The sequence below is a fragment of the Capricornis sumatraensis genome, chromosome 5 (assembly GCF_032405125.1).
Source record: "Capricornis sumatraensis isolate serow.1 chromosome 5, serow.2, whole genome shotgun sequence".
Classification (NCBI taxonomy): domain Eukaryota; kingdom Metazoa; phylum Chordata; class Mammalia; order Artiodactyla; family Bovidae; genus Capricornis; species Capricornis sumatraensis.
This window is the reverse complement of record NC_091073.1, coordinates 86566710-86583475: the sequence shown is the minus strand read 5'-3', so window position 1 is coordinate 86583475 and position 16766 is coordinate 86566710. Positions and strand designations below refer to the sequence as shown.

Sequence of the window (16766 nt, the reverse complement as noted above, 5' to 3'; positions counted from 1 at the left end):
AACTGGAGTTGTCTCTAGACAATTAGCAGAGTTAAGAAGATGTGACACCCATGGTTGAACATGGAGAAAGATAGAAACTCTGATAGCAAGTGAGAGAGAAGGAGGAGATTGAACACGTAGCTGAAGTTCCACAAACCTCAACAAAAAGACAAGACTCTTAAACTCTGCCTGTATGTATGAAATAAAATATCATCCTCTGGCACCACAGCAAATCAGATATTTTGCAATTTTATTTTATCCTTCCAAAAGATTCTGGGCATTCATCCTAACTAACTATCCCCTAGATAAAATATTGGGGATTGGTGGAGGCAACAAACAGTTTAAGTTTCCTGGGCCATTTTTTGAAAATTAGTTCTGGACTGTTTTTCACTCTGTAAATAACCTTATCTGCCCTCTAAGACACTGTGGGCCATCACCCAGTGTAATGGGTTATGTTACAATGGCCTAAGACAGATTTCATTTGCATGATTAGCGGGCTCTATTTGGTAGATGATTGCAGTCTGTAATGATTTGATATAGGAGAGACCTTAATTCATCCCCAAAGCATTGTTACCTGGTTAAAATGAAAACAAGTTCTGAGTCCAAAGCTGCCATACATAATATATTTATTAAATATCACCCAATATTATGATTAGCCCCCAAATTATTAATCATCCCCAAATAGTTTGTTCAACCTGTCTGTAGGCTTGATAAATTCATAGCTCTCTGTCATTTTAGGTGGACAGTATACACCTGGTATGGAAAGTTCATTAAAGCAGATATGGCAAGATTCTAGAAGCAGGATGAGTTTCCTGCATGGTCAACATTAGGCAACTAGAACTCTCTGACCCAAAGGCTGGATATGGGACAGTTTGAGTATCAAACCTTAGGCCACTAGCCCCAAGAGTATAGGTGACAGGACTTGATGGATTCTTAATATTCTCTGGTGCCCTGCAAGAATGGGAAACGTCTTCAAAATATTTTAGCCAAAACATATATCTTGAATATGACTAATTTAACCAAATGAGAACTCCATTCTAACCTCCATTCATGTTGATAAACAATTTCACTCAAAATTACTATCAGTTCAGTTAGTTGCCCAGTCATGTCGAACTCTCTGAGACCCTGTGGACTGCAGCAAGCCAGGCTTCCCTGTCCATCACCAACTCCCCAGAGCCTACTCAAACTCATGTCCATCGAGTCGGTGATGCCGTCCAACCATCTCATCCTCTGTCATCCCCTTCTCCTCCTGCCTTCAATCTTTCCCAGCATCAGTGTCTTTTCCAATGAGTCAGTTCTTTGCATTAGGTGGCCAAAATATTGGAGCTTCAGCTTCAGCATCAGTCCTTCCAATAAATATTCAGGACTGATTTCCTTCAGGATAGACTGGTTGGATCTCCTTGCAGTCCAACGGACTCTCAAGAGTCTTCTCCAACGCCACAGTTCAAAAGCATCAGTTCTTTGGTGCTCAACTTTCTTTATAGTCCAACTCTCACATCCATACATGACTACTGGAAAAACCATAGCTTTGACTAGACAGACATTTGTTGGTAATGTCTCTGCTTTTTGATATGCTGTCTAAGTTTGTCATAGGTTTTCTTCCAAGGAGCAAGCATCTTTTAATTTCATGGCTGCAGTCACCATCTGCAGTAATTTTGGAGCCTCCCCAAATAAAGTCTGTCTCTGTTTCCATTGTTTCCCCATCTATTTGCTATGAAGTGATGGGACCGGATGCAATGATCTTAGTTTTTTGAATGTTGAATTTTAAGCCAGCTTTTTGACTCTCCTCTTTCACGTTCATCAAGAGGCTCTTTAGTTCCTCTTTGCTTTCTGCTATAAGTATGGTGTCATCTGCATATCTGAGGTTATTGGTATTTTTCCCAGCAATCTTGATTCCTGCTTGTGCTTCTTCCAGCCCAACGTTTCTCATGATGTACTCTGCATAGAAGTTAAATAAGCAGGGTGACAATATACAGCCTTGATGTATTCCTTTCCCAATTTGGAACCAGTCCATTGTTCCATGTCCAGTTCTAACTGTCGCTTCTTGACCTGCATACAGATTTCTCAGGAGGCAGGTAAGGTAGTCTGGTATTCTCATCTCTTGAAGAATTTTCCACAGTTTGTTGTGAACCACACAGTCAAAGACTTTAGTGTAATCAACGAAGCAGAAGTAGATATTTTTCTGGAGTTCTTTTGCTTTTTCTGTGATCCAATCCATGTTGGCAATTTGATTTATGGTTCCTCTGCCCTTTATGGATCCACCTTGAACATCTGGAAGTTCTCAGTTCACGTACTGTTGAAGCCTAGCTTAGAGAATTTTGAGCATTATTTTGCTAGCGTGTGAGAAGAGTGCAATTGTGTGGTAGTTTGAACATTCTTTGGCATTGCCTTTCTTTGGGATTGGAATGAAAACTGACTTTTTCCAGTCCTGCGGCCACTGCTGAGTATTACAAATTTGCTGGCATATTGAGTACAGCACTTTAACAGAATCGTCATTTAGGATTTGAAATGGCTCAGCTGGAATTCCATCACCTCCACTAGCTTTGTACTAATTAGCAAAAGGTAGGTTGAGAGAGTGGTTGACAGAGAATTGATATAGCTGTGGGATTGTGGTGGCTATGCCTGGAGTGGGGACTTTCTGATTAAATACCAGCTTTGGATCATGAATATCAATTAAGGCAACTGACCAAACTCAGAGTTGACCTCAGGGGTCTGAAAACCTTTTCTGTTACAGGGGCAGAGAATAAGTCTGGCCTTTGAAGGCCATAGGGCAGAATCTAGGCTGCCCTAAAAGAAGGGACATGACCTTGGAAGCAGCTCCATTTAGGCAAGGTGGCTTCTGGGAAGGATATCCTTGGCCATCATCTCTGGCAGCTGGGAAGTGAGTGTGTTGGTCCTGAATCAAGGATCTGTGTAGCACATCACAGCATCCACTACAGCTTACCTTCCTGGTCCAATTGAAGGTATGGAGAGAAAAGTAACCCACAGTTCACTGGATGCTTTAACAAGGGAAGAGGTGTGGTGAAAAAAGGTCTTTCTGTGTAACACTTTCTACCTTTCAAAACGTATTCCTATGCCACTATCTATCCAGGACCTTGCTCAGGTCTCATATTTTTTCTCTGAAATAAATAAAGCCACGTTGGCCCAGAATCCAAGATGGAAGAGACAGTGATTCATGCCAGTCATGCAGATGCTATATCAGGGGACATCCATGAAGTGTCCTGAAGTTTCCTGAGTACTTTACTCCCAAAGTCCAGCGTTCGTTTTCTGTTTTGAATGCCCTGCTTAATTTTCATAAAACATGCATCTTCTTTATTATGGGATAGGATTAACTAAAAGTGGAGAGACAGGAAAGAAATAACAGTTGGGAGTATCAGGTTGAAGAAGGCAACCTGGGTTGGGATTGAGGTGTGGCTATGAAAATCTGCTGTGGGGTGATTTTACTGAGGGTGTATACATGTTTCAGCTTTATAATCAAATTTACTGTAATGCAAATTTTGTTTGTTGAGTATTTGCTAAAAATGTGGAATTTCCTGCTTTTCTCAAAAACAGTTTTAGTTTGCAGTCAAGGAAGTGATATTTAAAATAAAATAATCAGTGCTGGGTAAATTTATGGTATTTTTATTGTCTTGTGGTCTTCATCAATTTTCAGAATTTTCAACTGTATGTATGTTACATATAGGTATCTAAATATGGATATATAGATGCATATATAAAGGGAAAACAAAATGAACTATGGTCTTATATTCAAAAGTCAAATAGAATGTCTTCTTAAAATATATTGCTAGAAGGAAGAAGTATTGAATGGTAAAATATTGAATTAGAAACTCTGTGACTTTTGGAGGAAAACATTCTTTAGTACATTAAATTTTATATTGAGAACTAACTTCATTAACCTTATTAATACTTGGTAATTGGTTAAAGAAAGAGAAAAACAAAATTCTTTTCATGACTAAGGTAACAAAATCCACCCTTGAAGTTTCCTTCTCCCCAAACTCACTATGGTCTAGGGAAATTAAATACAAAATATGATGCTGTCTTTGCATCTTAAATTGGCTGTAGGTAATTTGTTTCTACTGTTTCCTAAATTGAAACATGGCATTTTAAGGGGTGGGGGAAGAGAAATCCAATACAGTTCTTTTTCTTTATAATGGATGTAATTTTTCTATTGAGTTCTAGAAATAGCTCTGTTGAGTATAACTTTGCCCTACTCTGGCACTTTGTGACCAAACGAATTGTTTCCTTGGATTTTTAAAGCCTGCCTGTCTATCTAATTTACATTTTCCTCAAAGCTGTTCTGATTGCCTGCTTCATAGTTGGTTTGTGTGTACATAAAAATATGCTGGACTGAGTTCAAGCTCAGTTTAGAGGGGCGAGGGTATTTCCAACGCGTGGCTGCCACCGGACACGGATGCTTTGCTGAGTTAATAATCTCGCTATCTTTAGTTTTCTCTGACTATAAAATGAGAATGATTATGCTTACAAAAACTCTGTTGGTTAAGTTATTGAAGCCTTAGCTGAATTATATCTTTGTCTATTTGGTATTGTTTTTAACAGCCTGGTGAAAGTCTAAGCTGAATCTTCCCTTCTCACAGGGCCCTATATCTGCTCTTCGCATAAAGGTTTTATGACAGAAATACATGGGGACATCCTTATTTAAAAATTGAAGGGAATCAGAAATTAGCATATGAAGAGAGTATTTACAGTTAGTGTATACTAAGCTGTGTATAATTGTATGTGAATCAACTATAAGGAATATTAATTGGGTAAAAGAGTATGAGAAGCACTGGAACAATTATGTACTTGCTGAAGCCTTCTAGCTTATTATTATAGGATGGTTAAAAATTAGAACTATAATTTACATTAGCTGTAACCTAAGCAGGCACATTCTAAAATGTTTCAAGAAGCGCTAGGTCCGTTAGATAATATAATGCAGATTGTAAGGAAAAGGTCTTCCATGGTCAGATAATTTGGGAAACGCTAGCTTAGTCAGAGTTGAATTGGTTTCTTTCCCGGCAGACTTTTCTGGTGTATTTTCTATGTGTGTATGATTGCAAAACTCCTTCATTGTAGAGTCTTTTTTAGGACAAGTGTTCTGTGGAATACACTTTGGAAAATACTGTTTTATTTCGACACCTTCATTTTCCAGATGAGAAACCCGAGGGTGAAGTAGTTAAGTGATTGCTGAGTTTATGTTAGGTGTGACACTGACGTCCCACATACCGTACCCTGTCACCCCACGGATTGTCCTCAGGCAGCATCAGACAGAGAGGTGTTTTGTTTCTAGAGACTGAAGCAAATAAGACAGTATACACAGCATGCTGTGGGAATCAGTTCTCCAGGATTTAAAGCCTTTCCTGGTCCATAATTGATGTTCTGGGAAACACTGTGGATTACCTAATCCATGATCCTTGTTTTTTTTCACCCAGTAGAGGGTGCTGTATAAAAAATGCTGATTTTTGGAAATGAATTTCCTAGGGTTCAAATACAGGTTTGCCTTACTAGCTGTGTGGCTTTGGGATAAGTCACCTAACTTCTCTGCGTCTCAGTCCTTCATCCCTGAAATGAGGTAAATACCTTGCATACTTTGAGTGACATTAAATATAGCTGAGTTGCCTGTTTGGTAAAGGCAGTCAATATATGTGATCTATTTTTATTTCTTTAACAATACCCAAAGGAGATTTAAATAACTATTTGTGGTTCTGTTGTTGACTGTAGTCCCTTCATTGTAGGATGTGAAAATTTTTGTTGACATTTTGTTAATGGAAACTGAATCTCTCATTTTATCTTTTGTTTACTGTCTGGCTCTTGGATCTCTTATGACCCTTGTGAGTGCCCTATATTGGCACATGCATGTCCCGTGTATGAGATCCATCTTGGACAAGTCCCTTTCTTTAATTGGGGCCGATGAATGAACTGCAGAGAAATCCCAACTTCTACAACTCTAGTTGTGACAGTTTCAAATTTTCAAGTAAGAAGTCTTCACCCACTGTATTTTTGGCTTGCAGTAGTTCCCTCTCTTCCTATCTGCTGCTTCAGAGATGCTTGTACATGTGGAAGTTGTACGCGTACCCAGGTCAGTGCATGTTGGAAATCCTTTCCTTACTTTGGCAGAAAGTATTTCACACATTGCCATCTCTTTGGGCAGGGAAAAAACAACTTCCAAGTCAAGTGCTACTTGAAAAAGGTAACCACACACCACTCCCTCCCTTCCCCGCCCATCCCTTGTAAGACTGTACTCTGTGGTTACTGCTTATGACACATTTTCAAATGGACCCCCCAGTGGCTGCAGCTGTGATTAAAAGCTGTCTGCTCTCTACCTCGCTGGGGGTTTGCTGTTTAACCATGTCAAACACATATATATGTGGGCTACAGCTGCATCATGGAAAAGGTAAAGGATTTTGTAACATGAAAAATCAAATGAGTATATGAATGACAAACTCCTGAATTTTCGAAGCTCAAGTCACTGAGACACTAGTTGGAAACCTAGCCAAGGATGAGGTACATAAAAGTAATTTAAAGAAGGAGAGCTAATGGTCAGGAATATACACCATCTGCCAGTACATGTTTTGCACACATCAGCTAGACTGAAACATCTTAAAGATTTAAGTGCACTTGAACTTAGCAGCTGCATTTCAGCTCCTCTGTGGCATTCAGGATTCAGTTTGACCATTCACAAATAAAGCAGGAATGGAATATTCTTTTCTGAAGTCTGCCCAGATTCTGAAGTCTGCCCAGATACATAAATAACCATGTTTGGCTTATCACGAGGGTAGTGAATGTCATTCTCAACACAAGTTTTCTTTTAACACCATCTTCAAAAATGCTCAAATGAGCAGTGTGGCCACAGAGACTGAATGTCTCAAATGAGTCACACCCACTTCTTTGGATCAGAGAGACTGAGGATTCAATGTTTCATAAAGTAAAATGAATGTCCTAGAATTTAAACCTGGGCACTCTCCTTCATGTGGAGCTATGAGGTAAGGTAATATTCCCTTTCCTGCCTTACCCATCCCTACTCACCAAATCAGAAGAATCCAAACAATTGTGTCTCCTTTCCCCTCTGCCTGTCCCATCCCTATCCCACCCTCGCCCCACTCCCGCCCCCCTACCCCCCCCACCCCCCCACCCCCGCCAATTTTCAAGTGCTCCAAACCTCTGCCTCCAAACACAGTAAATGAAATGCTAATCTATCACCAACAAATTTAGGCTGACAATACTGTGCATCGACCGCATTGATGACATTGATTACATTTCAAATATTTACAATACAGTGAGACAAGCCTAATTTATTCTCTAAAGAGTTCAAGGTAGGTCTCACCGTTTTCGAGGGGGAAGACAATGGAGGAATGTTTGTGGTTGCTATCTGCAATAATCTGATGCTGACAGAGAGTAGTATTTTATTTAGTAATTAACAGTGTAAAGGGGAGAGAAGCTGTCATGTTGGTTCTTAAGCTGGGGAATGTGATGAAAGATGATATCTGCGATCTCATCCTTTCCACTTGTTTAGGATTGTCAGGATGAGAAATGTCAGCATTATGAAAGCTCGGCTCTGCTCTTGATATGATAAAACCCTTCAAAAGCCAGTCTTCCTCGCTTCCCTTGTCCCCCTCCTTTCTCCCTCTCTCTGCACTTGCTTTTTTATTTATCCTGTTTTGTTAGATGGCAGAAATATAATTCTTTTCTTTCTTCCTATTATAAGCCACCATTTTTGTTTTATTATATGTTTCACAACCCCTAATGCCCCACTGAAAATTACCTTGTTAAATGACAGTGTTTCAAAGCCATGAATCCTTTCCACCATTCCCTCAGAGGTTTGAAACAGTCAACAGACTGTAAAGAATAAATAATAAAAAAGTATTGATTATTTTGATGACTGTGAGATTCAATTAAGTATTAATTTTGCCCTCCAGTGGACCTATCAAGGTATTCAAAAGGGAGGATTCAGCTCAGCTAAATGCGTGCTGAGTGCTTCAGCCTTAAATAGGGAGAAAATGTGTTTACCTACAGTATTTGAAGAAGAAGTGCATTGATGCACAGAGTCCAATATTTAAGTGCTGTGCAAATTAAGCCCTGGTGACAGTGACATTGTTTTCTGTGGTATGAGTATTGACTAAAGAAGTGCATTTGATGACAGCTTAAACTATTTGTATTGATTAACATTTTCATAGATTATCATGTGTCATATCAAATTCACTTTTCAGGCATGAATACATTAAAAAAAAATAACCACAGGCAAACCGCAACCAATGTAATGATGGGACAGGGAGCGTGTGGCCCCACCTGCTCTGGCACTGGTCACCTGTTTCCTGCTCAGGAACCATTTAGGCATGAACTTGGCAATAAATAGCTCCCAGATAACGCAAAAGGGGCACTTTTGGCTTTTCTGCATCCGATATCGGTGCCACCACAGTATCATGCGCCTTAGTTAGCAAGTGGAATAAAAGGCTTCCCTTGGAAAATATTGCTGAACCTAAAATGCCCTCCTAATGAGCTGAAGATAAAGCAGATTTAAAATACTGGGGGTAAAGTTTGCCTTTTCGGAGGTGATCTTTGTTTTCTTTTTCTTTAATGCTCTGGGAGTAGGGTGCTCTAGGTATCCGAATTGTTGAACAGAGTTTGTAAGTATTTATTTTTTCCAATTCCTTTCAAAAACTGTAAACCAATTTTCATCTCTTTTGTTGTTTGCTTTCAAATGTTCATTTGATTTGGAGTCAGCTGCAGTCCCAAATCTGGGACCAGCAAAGTCAACTCCTAAAGATACTGCTAGAATTTACATAAGAAATCTCTTTCATTTCATTGAAAGCCTTTGGAGGACTCTTTTCTCCCTGTCTCTTTTTTTTTTTCTGCTCTCGGGATAGGGTTTAATTGCTTCTCCCCCAGGGAGAGGGCTTCCTAAAATAGCCCATGGGTCCTCCCTAGGGTGCTCCTTCCTTTGAGTCTGTTGCCCAAGTACAAACCCCGCACTTTCCGCTCCCCCCCACCCCCCCGCGCCCCTTTCCTGCATTCAAGACAGCACAAGGTGTAAAAACATTCGCACAAAAGCACATCCCACAATTAAAGCTGTGTTGGTTAGGTTGCTTTCAAAGAAGTTTTTTCTTTCCTTTTTTTTTTTTTCCTCTCGGAAGCCTCCTGCATCTCTCTCATGCTAGTTGAGCTTTAATAGGGTGGGGAGGAATGGAGAACTCGGATCTGTAATAGCTCTTCACTTGACTGCAGCCAGCAATAACAGCGGGAGCAGTCAGAGATAAGAGAGAGGGGAGAGAGGGAGTGTGTGTGTGTGGAAGAGAGAGAGAAGAGGAGAGGGAGACAAGGACACGCACACACTCAAGCGGCCACTTTTTTTCCTCCCCTTCACTCTTTTCCCCCATCCTAGGATCCAATGATAGCTGGACAAGTCAGTAAGCCCTTGCTGTCAGTGCGGAGTGAAATGAATGCGGAGTTGAGAGGTGAGGACAAGGCTGCTACTTCAGACAGCGAGCTGAATGAGCCCCTGCTTGCGCCCGTGGAATCAAATGACAGCGAGGACACTCCCAGCAAGCTCTTCGGTAAGTCTGTCTAGGTATTTCATTTCACTCCTACCATGGTGTCCGGAAGAGCCATCCACACCCCCACCCCTCCTCTTTTTTCCCCCCTTGTTGTTCATTCAATTTTCTTCTAAGTACCAAAGAGGATCTTGGCATCTTGGAGGGGGCTGAGCCACCCCAGCTGATGCCAGGCTGGCTGGGAGGGTGTCCTCCAAACTTTTTCCGACCAGGAACTTCCTCCTGCCCCTTTGGACTGGTCAGATATTGCTAGCGTCCCCAGGCTAGAAATCACTGGGGGGAAAAAAAAGCAGATGAAAATCATCATCAGGAAATCAGTTCCATTGTGAGAATTGGTTAACGTTTATTGAATAAATATCGACTCGGTTTCGGGTTGCTTCGCCGCCTTTTGTTAAGGGGAAGGAGAGTAAAGAGTTATTATCTGTAGTCAAAAGACCAAAGAGGGGAACTGAAAAAATATCAATACTGGTCATTCTCTGCAGGTAAACAAAGGTGGCTCCTGGTATGGCTCAAAAACATAACATATTGTAATCACAATTAGAATGAACGTCTTTTCTTTTACAAGCCTGATGAGGGAAGAAAATAGGTGCTTGGCATCCCTCCCCTCAGCTGTTCCCTTTTAACAGATGTTTACAGCCTCATCCTAAATGTGGAGGCAGCCCAGATCCTTTCTAGAAATCTTTGTTTCGTAAACAAAACAAGAACAAGCAGAGTGCCACTCCAGCAAAGACATCTGTCATTCAAACAGACGACACTCTGTAAGCCAACTCAAGCAACTCTGATCTCTAATCAGAAAGGGGACCAGGCTGTGTTGAGGCATGTGACTGAGTGATGGATGGTGATAGATGTCTCTGCTGGAGAAGCACTTTATGGGATAGAGTGACATTAGGTTTTCAGAACAGTTGTTCCTGAAACACTTGCTTTTAATTATTTCCAAGTGTTTATATACTTATGACACTAAATATATATTATATATACACATATATAACACTAACCTGTTCATACCTATATATACTAACCTGAGATATGTGTGTGTGTGTGTGTGTGTGTGTGTGTGTATATATATATTGATCAGGAAGAGAACAAGTTAAAAACAGTCAAGTGCCTGAATTTTAAAGAAACACAGCATCATAGTATAGACTGATTTTCTAAGAAAGTTATTAATTCAATTAAAAAGATAAGCTGAAAAATGCGAAACTATAGAAAGAAAGCACCATAGATAGTTTGGCAGCTTCAGGCCAGCTTCAGCAAAGGAGCTTTCATCTGATTTTAAATACTCACTCAATCTAACATTAGAGGAGTGTTGCAGAGAAACTTTTTGTATCAAATTTTCTGTTGGTAAAATGCTGTTTTATACTTAACAGTATAATAGATGCCAGTTACAAGAAATTTGGTCCTATGACCCTTTCTTGGAAAAGCAGCAGTTTCATCTCTGACATAAATTTTCCATACCTAGGCATTAAGGTTTTAGCATTTTCACTCTCAAGAAATATTTTGTTGTAGTCTAAGTTTTTATCTGTGTAGGAAGAGTTATGTCCTAAAATACTCATTTCATTTCAAAGGGTTAGTGAGAGAAGGCAGATAAAATTGTAAATTACAGGAAGGCCAAAGTCGCGCTCCAGGCTCTTTGATGTTGAATATGCTAATACTAAGCACTTTGACTTTTAAAATATAATCAATTATGAATTCAACATAACTGCAGGTAATGAATTATGTGTTCTTAAACTTTGCGTGCATTTTTAAAAAGTAAATGTTCTTTGTGGACTTTGACTTGAAACCCCAAATTGTTTTTTTTTTCCCAACTAAAGCAGTTACTTTGACTTCTCAACATTTGTTTAGATTTTCCAGTGTTGAAAATTGTCATAGATTTGTTATGTCACCTTTTACTGATTGGTGTGGTGTGTAGAGAAATAAACTTTAAAAAAAATCCAAGGTGGGAGGGGGATCAAAGAAATTTGAATGAAAATTTCTTTGAAAATATATTTTTTAAGTGGAATCTTTACAGAGTAAAACTGAAGAACCATAGTGAACTTTAGAAATCTTTAGGTTTTAGATGATACTCGTCTTTACTTTTTGGAATGCTCACCTTCGGAGTCTGTGGCTGAAAACCCTGCAAAATCTGCATCTTATATCTAATATATCTTGTTTATTCACTTAATTTTATTTGATCTCTAGGGTGCTTTTTAAACACCATGTGAGTATTTCCCAGTTTCTATTAGATAAAGTAGAAACCAGCAGATGAGCAGTTTTGAAAACTTAAGAAAAAAACTGAAGAAAATATGAGACAGACAGACTAGAAAGCACCTCAGAGGGATGCCTTTTTTCCCAAACTGATTTTACTGTGAAATTCTGATAGATGGAAAATTAAATTGAATATTTATCCTGTCCATTTCATTTAACAATAATCTTGCCATTTATTATCTCAATGTTCTTGCAGGTTTCCTTAGCTACTAGGTCTGTTCTGCTCTCACCTTTAAATATTTTGGGGACTTAACATTAGGAATTCTAGTTTATGTAACTGGCTAAAACTTTTTAGTATAACTCTCTCAGAATTTTTCTCAACTTTGGCAACACTTAACTGATACTAATTTAATGGATGATTATTATATGACCTGAGTATGTTCAAGTTTTTCATTTTTAATATATGGTTATGATTATACTCTTCTCTTGGTAATGGAGAATTGCATTCTTCCTAAATAACTGAGAGTGTCCAAGTTTATCTGTAAGCAATGATTTTCTAACATATTCTCTCAAACCATGCTTCTTATAGCATGTTCCTTGTATTTTTGAAAACCAAGCTTCTGGAATGAAGGGAGAAGATTAAGATAATTTTTTTGTGTATGATTTGTTTACTTTTGTGGAGAGACATTTACTGACAGGAGACACAGTTCCATTTTTTATTGTAACCGAAATTTCAGTATAAATAGAGTTCTTTGGAGCTCCATCCTCGTTTTGTGTCTTGTTAAATTAGCAGTCCAGAGGACAAGTCTGTTTCTCTCACAGTATGACACCTTCAGCCCAAAAGTACAGGAGAAAGACTAATACAGATGCCCTCTATGGATAAACAAAGGAGATTCCAGGAACCTTTGGGCCTTTTATGCCTCTCCTTAAATTGCACCTCTGCACTTAACAGCATCTAAAGGGAAACATACTGTGCAGACTGTTTCAGTGCTCTGAGCGGCTCAGCATACCAGAAGGAGAAACCAGCAGCCCATATGCCAGCCTAAGGAGAAAGTTCAGAAAAGGACCCTTGTGTTTTATAAAGTAATTACATCAGAGGAAATGTTTTGCTTAACTTGAACAGCCATGGAAACTAAAGTACACTTAGGAGAGATGAATTCACATTTCATTGAGAAACATGTGGTTAGCCCGTTCTCTGTGATATCATTAAGTAGTGCATTATTTGTTCCTGTAAAGACTGTGGAAGAAGTCTTCCCTTTTCAGTTTCTGACTTTGTTATGCTAAGCTCTGAGCCGGAGGAAGCAATATGGAGGGAGAGTAGACTTGCACTTCAGGAAGTATTGCCAGAGAATCTGGTTCTGTGTCTCCCTGTTTCAGCCTTGTGATCAGATGAGTGATGCCACACAGGGCCAGTCATTTAATATGTGATGAGTGATGTCCATATTCGAAACCACTCTCAAAACTGGCCTTTGGCAAACAATCTCAAAGGGAAGAGGTTGCTGTGTTTCTCTAGTGACATTTATAGCACTTGTGTCAATGTGGTGCTTCGTTTTTAGTTATGCCCATCAAGAATTCAATGTTCCACATTCAGTCAAGTTGGATGCTAAAATTCAAATGGTAGCATCAACAACTTGGTGAGGAAAATGGCCCCAGAAAGGATAAAAATAATATATATCCCTAGAAAAAAATCTGCACTAAAGTTTTCCCATGCAGTCACAGCAGCAGAAGTGAGATCATATAAAACATGCCCTAAATATTTTCTCTCATATATATTTGAAATTCGAAAGATGATTTATTAACAGTCTTCCTCCTGGGAATATTTTTATTGTTTCAAGTTAAATCTTATGATTGCTTTTCTTGCAGTCCCAACTACCTTGCGTGGCTGGGTTTGTTGCTTACTTATACCCACTGCATGGGAACTGGGCACACAGCTCTAAAGCCTTGAGCTGAGACATTTAGCAAACAAACAAAAACGTTTACAAACACTGTACCGGAAATAAAAATTGGTGGTTGGTTTTCTCTTATGATAGTGTGTGTTTTTAGGTTAAAAGCAATGATACTTGCATGGAATGATACTTATAAGGGTGGGTATTTTCAATGTCATTTATTTATGAACTATTGCAAAAGGATTGAAAGTTGACTCAGTGATTCTTAGCCTAGAAAATGTACTCTCTAGGGTTTTTCATTTCCTTTCCTTTCTGTTATCTTTCTCATAGAAACATGCATTAGGAGATTTTTTTTTTTAATTGCCATCCAGTTTGACTTGATTAGAATTTATGGCAGTGGAGTCATTTCCAATGACAAAAGGATAAAGAACTAAATTGTCTGTCACCCCTTGAGACAGTGGTCTCTGCAGGTCAGCGTGGAGGTCATTGGGGGGGTGTTATAAGAACTGCATTTTGTGGTAAAGCTGCCTCTCGCCTGTGCATTAGTGAAGGCCTTCATCATAGCATCACTGTTACTTTATTTAAACATCTTTCAATGTCTTGATATTTATAATATTCTGATAAAATAGGCTGGGGCCAAGGAATCAGTAATGGGGCTTAAGCCCAAGAGGGATTTAGCTGGGAGTTGATAAGGAAAATTCTCTAGAGAAATAGATGTATTAAAAATATGTACCATGTTTGGATCTTTAAAAGTTTCGATATATGGCTATTGAAAATAAATACTAGTTTTTCACTGAGGAAAGTGTGTTTTGCTAGAGAAACCTTAAAATAACATCTTTTAAAGTCAACTAATCTGAGTCAGAGATTAGAGTTAACCAGTGATTTAAAAGAAACCAGTAGAAACCTCAATTAGCATAAGTGAGTGAGGGGCATGATAAGGTATTTGTCAAAAATCAATTCTGGTTTCATAGTCAAACAAGCCCATGCGGGCTTCTGATTACTGAGTGGGGAGTGTGCCTGTAGGGGCATTTCTTAACATTTAAGAAAATCTACTACACCAAGGTATTTCTTTATAAAATCCCTTGTGTTTGTTTAGACAAATTAAGTTTAGTGTCCCTCCCCTCACCAAAAAGTATTAATATAGTGCACTGATAAATAAATCCACTTTGAATATCACTAATGTGTAAGCTTGGAAATAAAAATAAATTCCTATGAAATGTCTCTGATGTTCAAACTTCTCACCGTGTTCTCACTATGTTACACTGAACTGCGTTCATTTCTATGGGTCACTGTGATGGATGAAAGTACACCATATATGACATAGATTCAGTGGGAACTTTCTCAGTGTTTTCTTTTTCCATCTCTTTGCCATGCCTGGGGTACTGAGGTCAGACCTCTGTATAAAGACTAAAGTTCTATATTGCAGTATCTGAGGATGCTACTACTTCGTAATATATTAGTGAATCAAAATGCAGATACAAATTTACTTTTTCTTTCATTTTGATTGCTAGGATGCTTATAGTTTGTTGTCCTTGTGGTTAAGTGGTCCTGTAAACAAGTGGAAAGAAAGTGAAGTATTAGAAATCACATTACTCTGTACCATCACCCCTTCAAAGGATCCCCTTTTTTAATGTCTGGGAGGTTTTAAGTTAAAGGTTACATGACATTATAATATTTTTGTACTTCATACAGCTTGGTTTGTGTCATAATTAATAAATAGAGGGGCATTCTGGATTCAGGCTCCCAAGGCTCAGCCCTTTAGTAGATTGTTTTCTTTGCTAATTACCTAATTTAATGACAGAGTATTATTCTTCCCAAGAACTGACCAAATAAATGTTTCTCCCACTTCAAAAATGAGATATAAGTGACTTTTGGCAGTGGACTTTACTGGTTATTAGACAGTAAACAGATAATTTGTGAGAGAGCAGGTATTTTCTTTGATTGGCGACCTTGCTGGTTTATGTTTGGGGATTAATAATACATCAGACATGCACACATTAAAAAGAAAGTAGATGTGAAGGAGGAAGGATGAAGGATGCGGCTCTGCTATTGGGCTGCTCCTGATTATCTGGGGCCTCCCTGGGAATGGGGGCCGTTGGAGGAGCCAGCGCTTGCCCAAATTTGCACCTGGCTCCACTTCTCCTGTTTCTTGATTTTCTTATGCTAAAGAAAACAATAGCAAAGTGTTTATACCAAACTGGTACCCTGTCAGGGGGCAATCTGTGTAAAGCTTCCTGCTGTCAGGTTAATAAATTTTTAAAAAATATCCAAAGGCAGAGGTAGCTAGAGAAAGCTCATAGTGACAGTTGCCATTCTCCACTGGATGGGTGGACGGCCAAAGTGGCTCTGAAATTTTCTTGTTTATTGCCTTCCTAGGTTCTGTACTCCACTGGTGTTTTTGTTCAGCTGTCCTTTTATGAAAGCCATTTCAGTCTTAGTTTTTAAATGTTTTTCCCATTTAAATTTCCAATGTCTTTTCTTTGAGAAGGAAATAAGTGAGCATTGTTTTGAAATGGTATTTTACAGTTGCACATATACCCTATTCGATGAGCCTGAATGAGGTTCTAAATCTGTCAACACTGGGCTTTTCTTTCAAAATAGCTTCAAGTAATGTTTATATTAAAATTCATTCATAAAGGACTACTTGGGCTTTGGCATTCTGGGGGCTTCTGATGAGGTGTGTTTATTAAACCTGTTGACCTGACTCAGTGTTTGAAATGTAAACTCCCACCTTCTGCTTCTCAAAATCGAGAGAAAATGTATCTTAAAAAAAAATGCTACAAGTGAACTTATTTACAAAACAAAAATAGACTCACACAAATAGAAAACAAATTTATGGTTACAGAAGGGAATAGCAGGAAGTGAGGGGGAGATAAATTAGGAGTTTGGGATTAACATATACATACTATTGGATATAAAACAGATAAACAACAAAGACCTACTGTATAACACAGGGTATCTTGTAATAATCTATAACGGAAAATAATCTGGAAAAGAAAATATATATGAGTACATATAACTTTTGTAACTGAATCACTTTGCTGTACGCTTGAAACAAACACAGCATTTTAAATTAACTATACTTCAATAAAATAATGATATAAGAAAAAGATAGTCCACCTTAAAAAAAATCAAATTGCCTACAAATATGAAACAAGGGCACACTAGTTTGGTT

General features: G+C 38.6%; 1 protein-coding gene across 1 annotated transcript in view; it reads left to right on the top strand.

The window, feature by feature from the left end:
* POU6F2 (POU class 6 homeobox 2) overlaps positions 1-16766 on the top strand; it is a 496246-nt gene that overhangs the window by 95256 nt on the left and 384224 nt on the right. Inside the window, exon 2 of the mRNA XM_068973219.1 lies at positions 9356-9527. Coding sequence (XP_068829320.1) covers positions 9356-9527 — 172 coding nt within the window. The remainder of the gene's footprint in view (positions 1-9355; positions 9528-16766) is intronic.